The sequence below is a fragment of the Mastacembelus armatus genome, chromosome 5 (genome assembly GCF_900324485.2).
Source record: "Mastacembelus armatus chromosome 5, fMasArm1.2, whole genome shotgun sequence".
NCBI classification, from domain to species: domain Eukaryota; kingdom Metazoa; phylum Chordata; class Actinopteri; order Synbranchiformes; family Mastacembelidae; genus Mastacembelus; species Mastacembelus armatus.
The window spans coordinates 22,934,742-22,947,628 of NC_046637.1; the positions used below are offsets into that span (position 1 = coordinate 22,934,742).

A 12,887-nucleotide genomic window follows, 5' to 3' on the forward strand; every position below is an offset into this window, starting at 1 on the left:
TTCTTTCAGACATTTTTAAACAAGTGACTATATGGACAATCACAGAACACATACAATTTAAAATGTTCCAACTACTTTCTGCCTGCATATTTCAAGAAAAGATCTTAAAGACTCAGCACTCTCTAGGTATTTGATGTGTGAAACTGAGGAGTGAACACCCTTAAATCCACAGGCAACACCAGAATCCAGCTGCACCTGCTCCACCACAACCAGGTGGTGGATAAAATAAGGAGTAATATATAATCAGTAAATGGTGTGAGCCTGGCTTCTGTTGGGATCAATCATAGTTCTTTCAGTGCACCACATGCCATAATGTACTTATAGGATTTTGCAATGACAAAGTGATGTCCTTGTAGTTGAGGTGCAAAATTGCTACAAGCAATAAAAGAGAGTCCCTTAATAAGCTGACAACAAATGCTGTTAAATTAGCTTGAGAAGATAACACATATTGTTGTTTTGGTCCAAGGACAACTATTGCCTGTTTGGATAGGCATTTGCTAATTGAAAGTCTAAAATGTTTGGCCTGTTTATATCAGTCAGATATTTCTGGTGGATATAATTGAATATAGCATACCAAGTAACATTCTCATTTTCACACTTCAGTCAGTAAGTGACAGTCCTTTTCTTCTTCTGTCATATCTTCAATCTCAAATCATAATTTCCCTATAGAGACATGCCAGGAAAGATGACGTCTTCTGAGTGCACCCCATGCACAAGTGTTCCCAAAACTCATCAAAACCAAACTGCAGATTGCAAAATAACAACTAATCTTTCTTCAAATGTTTAAAGTTTATGACTTCATCATTGAGTTTTTCATATTAGGAATCACATATTACAGGTTACATTTGTAATGTTCAAAAAAATAACAAACATTTAAATATTTGAATCCCCTGAAAACACAAATAAAATTTATCTTTCCTTTAGTCTTTTAAAGTGTCTGGAGCCAATTTTTGATAATTTCCATCAAACAGCCTGTGGCTCATCAGCAACATTAGCGACTTTATGAAAGGAGATTGGGGTGAACTGGTTGTGAATGATGGTTACATGCTATAGGGCTGGAAGGAAAATGTCTATCTGAACAGTATATGCTGGTGTTTGAAGTCAGGTCCCTGGCAGCTGGGATATTCTCGCTGTCACAGATCAAAGATCAGCTTTAACATGCTTGTGCAGAGAAGAATCACAGAAATAGCAGCTATAAACATGGCATTACCAAACTAATTACATGAGCAGAGATGAGAGAGTATTTTCTGCTGCATTTGTACTGTGTTCTTCCAGACCCACAGATGTGTTGTCTTATATACTGCTAAATTATTGGCCCTCTTGACCAAAAACATCCAAGAAACAAGGATGAGTTTAGTTTTAGCTTTAACATTTGTTAATCTCTTCCGAGGAACACAGACAAATTAAATCAATAACAAATTTAGAAAATGGCACATTTTTTTTTAGAAGAAGATTCCTGCAGACCCCTCACATCCTGGACACAAACTGTTTGAACTCCACCCCTCTGGATAACGTAACAAAAACAAACAAAAACAAACAACCACACACAAGGACAACTTCTTTCATGTTTGTCTGGACAACAAAATACAGCAAACGCTGCAATAATTCTAAATTTGCAAATAATTCTAATCATATCAACACTGGAAGCTCTTCTGCACAATACGTTTTTATACGTGTATTGCTTTGTCTCTTTTAAATTTACTTTCTACAAAGCACATGGAAAGTTGCTGTGCCTGAGTCAAAATTCCTTGTGTCCATAATACTTGGCCAAAAAATCTTATTCTGATCTGATTCTAATATATGTATTTTGGAACAAAAAAAAACATATTGAATCAAATATAAAATGAAGTTAAAACTGATCTTAAATGTCTCTACCAAGCATGTGGAATTAAAACATAGAGCTTATAGTTTCCTTATAGTTCTGTTGAGCTTTGCTCCTTCAATTCCTGGCTGGAGTTTGCAACCCAGGACCTTTAACTGTACATATATTCTTGAGACTGCAGGAAAGGCTTCTGAAAACTGTGTATTCTTGTAAACAAAGTCTACAGTCATGAGAAAAGGAACCAGCTTGTCACTGTGTGACTGGATAAACAAAGTGGGTTTCCATCCAAACTGTAAATGTAATTAACATTAAGAAAATGAAGAAGAAGTACTTTATTAATCTCCAAGGGGAAATTCAATTGTTACAGCAGTTATTCTCATTTTAAGCTATTAAATGTAATATTATTTAATTTATATAAATTAATAGTAATTAATAAAGTAATAAAGTAATTAACTTATATGTAGAAAAGTAATAAAGTAATTATTTATTTTTGGGGGTTTGTGTGTGTGTTAAGTGCAAATGTAAAACTGTTTGTGATTGAAAAAAGACAAACTTACCGAGATAATGGCAGCCAACGTCTCTATAAACCCAGTGCTCAATGTGATGTAGGGAATTATGTTTGTGGCAAAACCTGCTTCCTGAAGGATACCATTGGTGTAGTACCAGATCTGTGGGACACACACAAAATTTCCCTGGTCTTAGACATGAATCTGCATGAACAAGGTATGTAAAATTCCATACAGCAAGTTTCATTAAAACAAGTGAACATTATCTGCTAAGGGTGAATTTGGCTTTTTATGTCAGTCACTGCAAAAATAATGGTCCTAGTGTAGTGCATGGCTTATGTGTTGAAATAATGATGTAATTTCACAGCAGGCAAGCCTTGATTTTCAGCCATATGGCTCATGTTTATTTGACAGAATAAATATGCCCTGATTTTAATCAGTCAGGAACATCTTAATAGGCTACTTGTTTCACACTCCCAACTTCACCAATTGCGTACCGGGCACTAAGCAGTGCTGAAGCACAAATAACATACACAACAGAACTGTGCCTAAACACACCCCGTGAAGATGATGAATTAACTTGTTTCAAAGTGCTACTGTTGATGTGCTGTTTTACACACAGCACATTCAACACACATTTAACAATCTGAAATCTAAAACTGATTAACACATAAATTAGGCAGAGGCCACAGAGAAGAAGACTTAAGTGTGAAAAGTGCCAAATTAACAAGTTACGCCCTGTTGCTTAAATGCAATATTATTTTAAATATTCGGAATTTTTACATAATCTCATCAGTGACATGAACTATTCTCTCAAATGGCTATAATGACATATAACAATGAGAATTTACTTAGATATTATGACTTATGACAAGCTGAAGACCTGATACAGTGGCAACAGATGCAGGAATATTTCTATGCTGTCAAGCCAGCATCAACACTAAAGAGTTTATAGCAAACAAATAAGCTGCCAAATATTACCAAGCCATTATCAGACTGTAGTATTTACTGGCATCAACTGACTGCTCTGATGGTGAGATGCATGAAACACAATCAAAATAAGAACCTCCATAGTGATCTAAATGGCATTCCTGTCTCTCCTAGAATAAAAATGTATGTAAATGAAGTTGTGTTCATATCTATGATAATTTAGGTGGGATTTCTAGGCTTTCTGTATATTACAAAAGAGTCCATCAACCTTTCAAATATTCAAAGTTAATCATGCAAAATGAAGAATGCATTTTTAAAATATATTTATCAAGATTATGGATTTGGAGACAAACTGACATTTGCATGCACTGCATAGAGTCTATTAGGGTTTGTAGTCAAAGAAGTGTTTTTGTGTGTGTGAGTTTTAATCCAGGTTTTTTTTTTTTTTTGGTTCAAAACCATAATTTTTAAACAGTAATAGTTTTTTTAAAAAGCTGTATTTTTTTAGTTTGCTGAAATAATTTAAAACTTGTTCTAAACGAAATATGGCAGCATGCAGCACAAACACTTAGGTATGGGTGCAAGGGACATTTTATGCATCTATAGGCCTATAGAAAAGAGGGTAGGTCTCCCAAGTGCACTGCAACATAACAGGTGGAGGATGCACATCTCAGCACCTTCCTGTGTGGAGTTTGCATGTCCTCCCTGTGTCTGTGTACGTTTTTCTCTGGGTACTCCAGCTTCCTCCCACAATCCAAACACATGCAGTTTGGTTAATTGGTGACTCTAAATTACCTGTAGGCGTCAATGGTTGTCCCTGTGTTATCTGCAACAACCCTACATAACCAAAGATTTTTTAATTTAATTTAATTTGGAAATGCTTTGCTCATGCAGTATATCAAAAACTTGTAAAAAGCTCTTACGCCTTTATGTGCACTTCCATAATTCATCATGCCATGAAACATATGTCATGTTGACTAAGGCTACAAAAACCTGTAGTGGTTTCTCAGGAACCTTCGTGCTGTGAGGCTACAGTGCTAACCACCAACCCACCGTGCTGCCTTTTGAAGAAAAAAAAAAAAATTCTTTTAAATTTTTTTTTTTTTTTTTTTTTTTTTTTTTTTTTTTAAAAAGGGGGTGTAGTGCAATATAACATAAATATGAGCATTCCAGTGAAAATTGGAGAAAAGTGAAACACTGCAGCTTACAGCATTGAGGCCACAGAGCTGATAGCAGGCCATGGTGACAACGATGGTGATGAGCTGCCAGCGAACAGCTGGGTTCTTTAGCAGCTGTAACACAGAGGCGGTGCGTAGGTTTTCCTGAGCTCGAGCCTCTGCATGGACCTCTTCCAGCTCCTGGGACACATCCTTCTTCCCCAAAAATTTCTGGAAGGCTGAAATAGAAACACACACACAATACGGTTTTAAAAAGATCAGCACACAAAAAAGCATAAAAAAACATCATGCTGAGATCAAAGAACTTGAGTGTATATCTAAAACATTCGTAATCTTAGAACCACTGGCTTTGCAAATGGTTAATGTAGACAGAAATGCATTGAATATCCAATCTTCCATTATCAGGCATCATTTTATTAAAACTTCTTTCTAACTAATCAATGTACAAAGGTAGCCTTAGTAAAGTCGTTTTGAGCAAATCTACAGTAAATGCCAGTAACATCTTGATCTTAGTACTTATTGAGCTCAGTGCAGCTTTTGACAGAGGTGAACGTCTTTTAAGTTGACTGAGGGTCACAATGAGTGTCTGGTACTATTTTCAACTGGCTTGCCTTTTTAATTGAAAAACTTTCTTCTTAACAATTGATAATTTTAAACCTCAAAAATTATTTATGGGGTTCTCTGAGAACTGATTCAGTGCCACTTCTACACGTTACCCCCGGGAGGTGTCAACAGGAGATACGGCATCTCTCCAAAAGTTATGCTGACAACTTTATGTGACCGTGTCTCCTGCTCTTTTTTTATGTATTTTAGATATTAGTGCCTGGATATCCCACAAATCTTTACAACACAGCTTAAATAAACGTACAATTTTCAAGATAGGTCCTGAGGAAATTGGTCACAAAAATTGTACTGGAGTTAGGACCTGATCCAACAGGCCAGAAATCGTTCTGTGATTTTTGACTCAGCACAAAGTTTTAAAAGTGGTCTACCCAAAATAGTTATAAATCACTGACAGTTGGTTAAAAGCTCTGTTTTCCAAGTCTTATGTAGACTTATGTTTTAAAGTCCATACATGTGCATGTGAATTTCCACACCGATTTAACCTTCTTTTTTTTTTTTTTCAGCATTTCATGGCCTTGCACCAGTCCGGTTGTCTGACATGCTTCCAGCTCAGCCTCACAGGTACTTAGACTCAGATACTCAATCTTGTAGTTGTTCCAAAGTAAAGAGCAAAAACTTTTTTGAAGCAGTTTTTGGTTTTCATGCCCCCAAGCGACTGAAATAGTCTACCTGACAAAGTGAGAGCAACTGAAAGTTTTAAACAACACAACTTAAAATCTACTTTAGCCCAGCTTTTGATTAGAATATTTTTCTAGCATTGCTTATTCTGTCTGTTTATTACTTGACTGTCTTCATATTTCAATATGTATATTTCATTTCTTGCTGTCATTTTTATATATATGTTATATCATATATTGGACACACTTTCTCATTCAATTAAATGGTAAAGTGTTTCTATGTATAGGTTTTAGGCAATTCATGGTGAACATGGTTAATTTTATTTAAAGCCTCTGCAAGAAAGCCTTACTTTCTAACACTGCCCTTAATCTAGTTGTTATATTTTCTTCAGCTAAAATAAGATAGATTGTCATTTGAGTTCATTAGTCAGAAACCATCAGAGGTTTTAAACCAGAAATCCACACACAGTACACACTGAGCAGGGCTGACCAGGCAGTCATTCACAGCCTGGCCAGTTGTTTGAACCTGTGGCACACAAGTGCTACAAACTTGAGGGAATAAGAAGGTGTAAGTAATTTCTTTCCCTCAGTTTAATCCTTTCTCATGTTTTGGTAAATCCCTGGTGTTATGGCAAGTGAAGGTGGGTGCAGGTTAAGGACATCAAAAAAAGTCTCTACAACTGACAGTTCACTAAAAGCAGGTAGGTTGTGGGAGTTGGATGGCACAGACTATGAATGGTGAACACACATTCAGACAGGAGACAGGAAGACCTGTTAAACTAAAGCCTGCTCAAAGGTCTCCAGGGAGGCATAGCATGGTCTTTTTGTAAATCACTAAAACCAATTTGGAGGTGTGGGTTAAAGCTGTTTTTCACATGAAGATACTGCTGATGTTAACCACACTTGTCAAAAAGAGAGCTCATCTCAAACAGTTTAGATATCCATCAGTCAAAAATTAGACGAAACGAAACTCACTGGTTCCTCTTCAGGTTAACCAATGTCCCACTGATGTCCTTGTATTTTAAAGTGGAGAGTTGAGTTTTTTCTGTAGGAAGAGCTAGCTTGTCCTTCTATCTCTACTTTTTATGACTTTACTTATGAGTTAACTGTGAATTTTGACTTCTGTGAAAAGTCAACATTAGCTTGGCAAGAAGAAAAGCTAAATATACAAGGATATCTGGGAACCAATATGTTGAGAGAAATATATTAAGCCATCCCAAGCGCAAGAGCTCACAACCACTCAACAAATAGACTGTTTCAATGTCAGTTCTGGGTAAACATTAGTATTGTCTTTACAGTCCTATTATTTTACCCTAGATTTTTCTTACATTTTGGTAGATTGGAACTATTAAATGATGCATATTAATTAAAGTCTCTTACTATTGCACCAACACATCATGAGTAGGGTAAACAAACCTCTGTCACAACGGTCGAAACCCAACTCACATTCACTATATGAGGGTGAACAATCCAACATTTTTAAATTTCAGACTTCATAAAGGAAACTATAGTGTGATCCTGTCAAATATTTAAATGCTCTGACACAAGAAGACGCTGAAGAAGAAGGTAGAGGCAAAAGTGCATGTTTTAATGGAGGATGTAGGAAAACGTGACGTCAGATACAGCTTTGATCACCACTTTCATGTCTATGACCATGCATAATAGATGAGTACCTCCCTGAAGGTTTGGTTTCTGGTATTCTTTATAAAACAGTTTGTTTCTTTGAAACACAAAGTTGTGCAAGAATGCAGCAAGGTCCTCTGTGTCAGAGGACTTTTGATGAAGCAGTACTGCAGCATTAATGATTCGAGCAATTAATGTTAATGGTTTGGGTTGAAACAAACAAATGAGCTCTAGATAGGTCCTAACCAATTAAGAAAACCTAATGTGTTATTTTTGGTAAGAAACGGTGAAACCTTTAAAGTTTTATTGTTACACTGCATTGCGTCTTCACTCTATACATCTACATACATCTATTTATCTTTACTCTTCTCTGCAACTAAAAAGACATCAGAAAAAATATGATTCAACAAAATAATTTTAACTCTTCACTGGCTTTTAAATTACATTATTACATTTAATAATTTTACAAAATCTGAACTTAAAAGAGCTGCATTCCTGTAGCATATCACAGTATGTGCATGCTTCTCTGTAGACTGAATTCAGTCCTTTTATTCATTTATCTTTTAGCTTTATGATTCGTTGCTTTAAGATTTTTTGGCTTCCTGTATAATTTTCTCCTCATTTATGTCTTTGTTTATCCGCTGACTCATTTGGGTCATTACTGATACAAAGTATGTACAAGGGTTTAAGTAACATGTTTCAAATTGTGTTACACATGTTATAGAGCCAGGGCAGTGACTTTTGGCAGTGAAAATACAACTGAACTGCACTGAAAAAACACTGGCATTGAAATACAGATTGTTTGTTTTTTTTGGCACTGAAAAACAGGACAGTGTGTTTTACATACAAAGGGGAGAATGTCCCAATTCTTGACCTGCCATCTGCTCCAAAGCCACTGGTTGCCAGGCCTAATAGCAAACTTAAAGCAACAGCTTCCCTGAGTTCACCTGGAACTATTAAACAGCAGTCTGTGTCCCTCACCTGTCTGTTTTCACACACAGAATTGGGCTTTGGAGTGGACTTTAGAGGAATGCTCTGTCCCTAACATACATGTCTAACACTTGCCCTTTCCATTACACTATATTTGCAATCTCAGTTATTGGGACTTTGTACTATAGCACATTTTTGAGTTTCAGCCTTGTATTTTTATTAATATTTTAAATTACAGAGGTTCTTTCTAAGATATATAGTGGTGGTAATTGGTCTGATTTTAACCTAAGTCACTGTCACTTCTGTCATTCCTCTGCAGAAATATCATCCTAATTTGTACAATGGTAAAGTGACACTCTTGCCTTAAAACTAATTTCAAGATCCAATAATTTTTGGGTGCAGTTTTTGTGAAAACCACAAAGATGTTAACAAGCACACGTTATATTTTTCAGTGTTAGGTATACAGTCTATTTGTACTTGGAAGATACTATATGTTTCACAGAGAGGACTTGAACATTTATTTCTGCTAATGTCTACAATAATCTCTACAATACCCCTTTCTGCTCCAGCCTCATCCCTCCTCTCCATCAGCAGGTAGCGAGGACTCTCTGGGAGGAAAGGGAGAACACATAGCTGTAGTATTGCCGGGAATGCCAGGAAGGAAAACAGGTAGTTCCATCTGGACACCTGCATTGAAAGCATCAACAGAAGAACTACATCAAAGCTTCAGATACAGACGAGCGACGCCATGAATACAACAAAGCTGGAGGGAACTTTCAGTTGCATAATGCGCCACACAATAAGTGGAGGCACATCATTCTTAAGATGAATTAAGAATTTCTGCAAGAAGTAATAATTGCCATTTCATTGCAACATTGCAATGTGTTACACTGCTTAGAATATGAAAGTTTAATTTAAGATTTATAGTTTTTAAGTGATACATTTCTCTGTGCATATTTCTAAGTTAGAAAGACTGCAATGTCTACATAAGTTAAACCTTGCCTGCTGTTTTAAGTATAGCAGATGTTAACAGTAGCAGGTTATCAGTTTTATAAAGCCATCTTTAAACAAGCAATAACAGGCTAGTGGCCATGCTGCAAGTTCAAAGGCTGCTCAGTCAGCAAAATATCTTCTGGCAAATGTTCCACTGAATGTAATTCAATTATCTTGTGAATGAGGGGTTATTTCACAATAGGTACATCTAGCTATACCACATTGTTGTTGAACTTCTTTACCCTTATACATTAAAACTGCTTTACAGCACTATCACTATCACCTGCTGTATATGCACTTGTATTCAAGCAGGAATAATAACTATTAACTTAATAGCATAGTCCACCTATATTAAACAATTCAAAAACATAGGATGTTGTATGAAGTGAAATAACATATGGCATACAGTGGGTATGGAAAGTATTCAGACCCCTTTAAATTTTTCACTCTTTGTGTCATTGCAGCCATTTGCCAAAATCAAAAAAGTTCATTTTATTTCTCATTAATGTACACTCAGCACCCCATCTTGACAGAAAAAAACAGAAATGTAGAAATTTTTGCAAATTTATTAAAAAAGAAAAACTGAAATATCACATGGTCATAAGTATTCAGACCCTGTGCTCAGTATTGAGTAGAAGCACCCTTTTGAGCTAGTACAGCCATGAGTCTTCTTGGGAATGATGCAACAAGTTTTTCACACCTGGATTTGGGGATCCTCTGCCATTCTTCCTTGCAGATCCTCTCCAGTTCTGTCAGGGTGGATGGTGAACGTTGGTGGACAGCCATTTTCAGGTCTCTGCAGAGATGCTCAATTGGGTTTAGGTCAGGGCTCTGGCTGGGCCAGTCAAGAACGGTCACAGAGTTGTTCCGAAGCCACTCCTTTGTTATTTTAGCTGTGTGCTTAGGGTCATTGTCCTGTTGAAAGGTGAACCTTCGGTCCAGTCTGAGGTCCTGAGCACTCTGGAAGAGGTTTTCTTCCAGGATATCTCTGTACTTGGCCGCATTCATCTTTCCTTCAATTGCAACCAGTCGTCCTGTCCCTGCAGCTGAAAAACACCCCCACAACATGATGCTCCCACCACCATGTTTCACTGTAGGGATTGTATTGGGCAGGTGATGAGCAGTGCCTGGTTTTCTCCACACATACCACTTAGAATTAACGCCAAAAAGTTCAATCTTGGTCTCATCAGACCAGAGAATCTTATTTCTCATAGTCTGGGAGTCCTTCATGTGTTTTTTGGCAAACTCCATGCAGGCTTTCATGTGTCTTGCACTGAGGAGAGGCTTCTGTCGGGCCACTCTGCCATAAAGCCCCAACTGGTGGAGGGCTGCAGTGATAGTTGACTTTGTGGAACTTTCTCCCATATCCCTACTGCATCTCTGGAGCTCAGACACAGTGATCTTTGGGTTCTTCTTTACCTCTCTCACCAAGGCTCTTCTCCCACGATTGCTCAGTTTGGCTGGACGGCCAGGTCTAGGAAGAGTTCTGGTCGTCCCACACTTTTTCCATTTGAGGATTATGGAGGCCACTGTGCTCTTAGGAACCTTGAGTGCTGCAGAAATTCTTGTGTAACCTTGGTCAGATCTGTGCCTTGCCACAAGTCTGTCTCTGAGCTCCTTGGGCAGTTCCTTCGACCTCATGATTCTCATTTGCTCTGACATGCACTGTGAGCTGTAAGGTCTTATATAGACAGGTGTGTGCCTTTCCTAATCAAGTCCAATCAGTTTAATTAAACACAGCTGGACTCCAATGAAGGAGCAGAACCATCTCAAGGAGGATCAGAAGAAATGGACAGCATGTGAGTTAAATATGAGTGTCACTCTGCAAAGGGTCTGAATACTTATGACCATGTGATATTTCAGTTTTTCTTTTTTAATAAATTTGCAAAAATTTCTACATTTCTGTTTTTTTCTGTCAAGATGGGGTGCTGAGTGTACATTAATGAGAAATAAAATGAACTTTTTTGATTTTGGCAAATGGCTGCAATCACACAAAGAGTGAAAAATTTAAAGGGGTCTGAATACTTTCCGTACCCACTGTATTGTGACAACAAATGAAATAGTGTAACTATCAAATGCAAACATATGAGTTAGTGCTTCCACATATAAACAGTACAGTATGCAAATGTTGACTCTTGGATATTGTGCAATTAAAAGGAAATGGCAAACTCCTTAAATAACAATCCAACTGAGAAGACAGGTACAGTAGTAACATTCTGGTGTTTCAGTTTAACCCCTGCATGTCACCAATAAATATCATAATTGTTGTTTACTATGGTTGCTACTGAATATTCATTCAGAGTTTGGTTATCAACGGGGTATGAAAAAGATGACACATCCTTCGTGTGTTGGAAGTGACTTTGGTCAACAGCATTCTCGCTTTAAAGGTTTTAGAAACTGAGTTGGCAGTTTGCCTAGTCTGCTGTTGTAGCTGAGGCACAAAATGGTCATCTGATTATGAGGTGAGTATAGTAAAATCTATGAGATCAAAACATATTTATACTTAGGAATGGTTTAGATTTCAAAATAAAAGCCAACATGGATGCTGTTACTTGTTTTCTTTTCATTACACCAGTCGTTTCTACACAAAATACTTGAGAACCTAAATTACTGTATGTGTCAGAGCTTGGTAGATTTATGGAAGCTGGTATTATTATGGTATTTTAAGTGGAGTGTTTTTCAAAACATACTGTACCTAACAGCAGCTAACATCACACAGGTCATTCAAGATAACCTTGGATTGTAAACGTTCATCATTCCTGGAAAATAGTTCAACACAGCTTTTCTCAGAAATGTCAGCTTCCTGAGAAATGCAGTTGTACAAAATATTTTACAATTACCGATATTCCTTAAATGCACTGATTGCAAACATTGTAGTCACCATCTGCCCTGATTTATTTTCACTGTAAATGTGAGATTGATGAAGAATAAGATGATGAGATCACTGACCTGACATCACATTAGGATAGTACATTGTGTTATATACATATGAATACATATATAAACCCACAGTTTTCATAAGGTAGTCACTAACTTCGTCTATCTGATGGTTGACGTTAGAGAGGTCATGTACAAAGTGTTTATCACAGTTATTTTACTGAAAACAGTTAACTGCTACTGCTGGAAGGGATCATTTTCTACTGTATGGGGAAAATGAACCAAAACATAAAAACTGTGGGCTGTGAAATCAAAACAATTAGCTGAAAGGTGTTAAAATGCTTCAAAAAGCAGAAAAGACCAAAGTATTAATATGTGAGTTTGTCACAAAAAAGAACCACTTTCACATTACACAGTCATTTAATCTATGGTACACATCTTAATGTGTTAAGACAAAGACTACAAAGATCATTTATTCATGATCTATACCTGCTTATTCCTAATTAGGGTGACAGAGATCAGCAAACTCTACACAGAAAGGCCCCTGCTGGGTTTTGAACCAGTGAGGCTACAGTGCTAACCACTCATCCACCATGCTGCCGTACTACAAAGACATGTTTTCTAATAAAAACTTTACAGTAAGTATAAATAATGTATTTCATGATTTTGGATAATACACATTCAAAGGCACATATTGCCAGTACTTGGTGCAATCACTGTGTTTATGGAGATCACACAGGTCATCAGAGGTCACAGAGGTTGACCTCTGTCAACTACTCATTCCTAA

General features: G+C 36.9%; 1 protein-coding gene across 10 annotated transcripts in view; it reads right to left on the reverse strand.

Moving 5' to 3' along the window:
• The window catches only part of slc2a9l2 (solute carrier family 2 member 9, like 2), an 84,776-nt gene that overhangs the window by 48,437 nt on the left and 23,452 nt on the right, over positions 1-12,887 (reverse strand). For all 10 annotated transcript variants that reach the window (XM_026307077.1, XM_026307075.1, XM_026307071.1 and 7 more), the window contains 3 exons: positions 8,785-8,917; positions 4,467-4,654; positions 2,380-2,490 (listed from right to left, as the gene is read on the reverse strand). In XM_026307077.1, the coding sequence (XP_026162862.1) occupies positions 2,380-2,490; positions 4,467-4,654; positions 8,785-8,917 (432 nt within the window). The remainder of the gene's footprint in view (positions 1-2,379; positions 2,491-4,466; positions 4,655-8,784; positions 8,918-12,887) is intronic.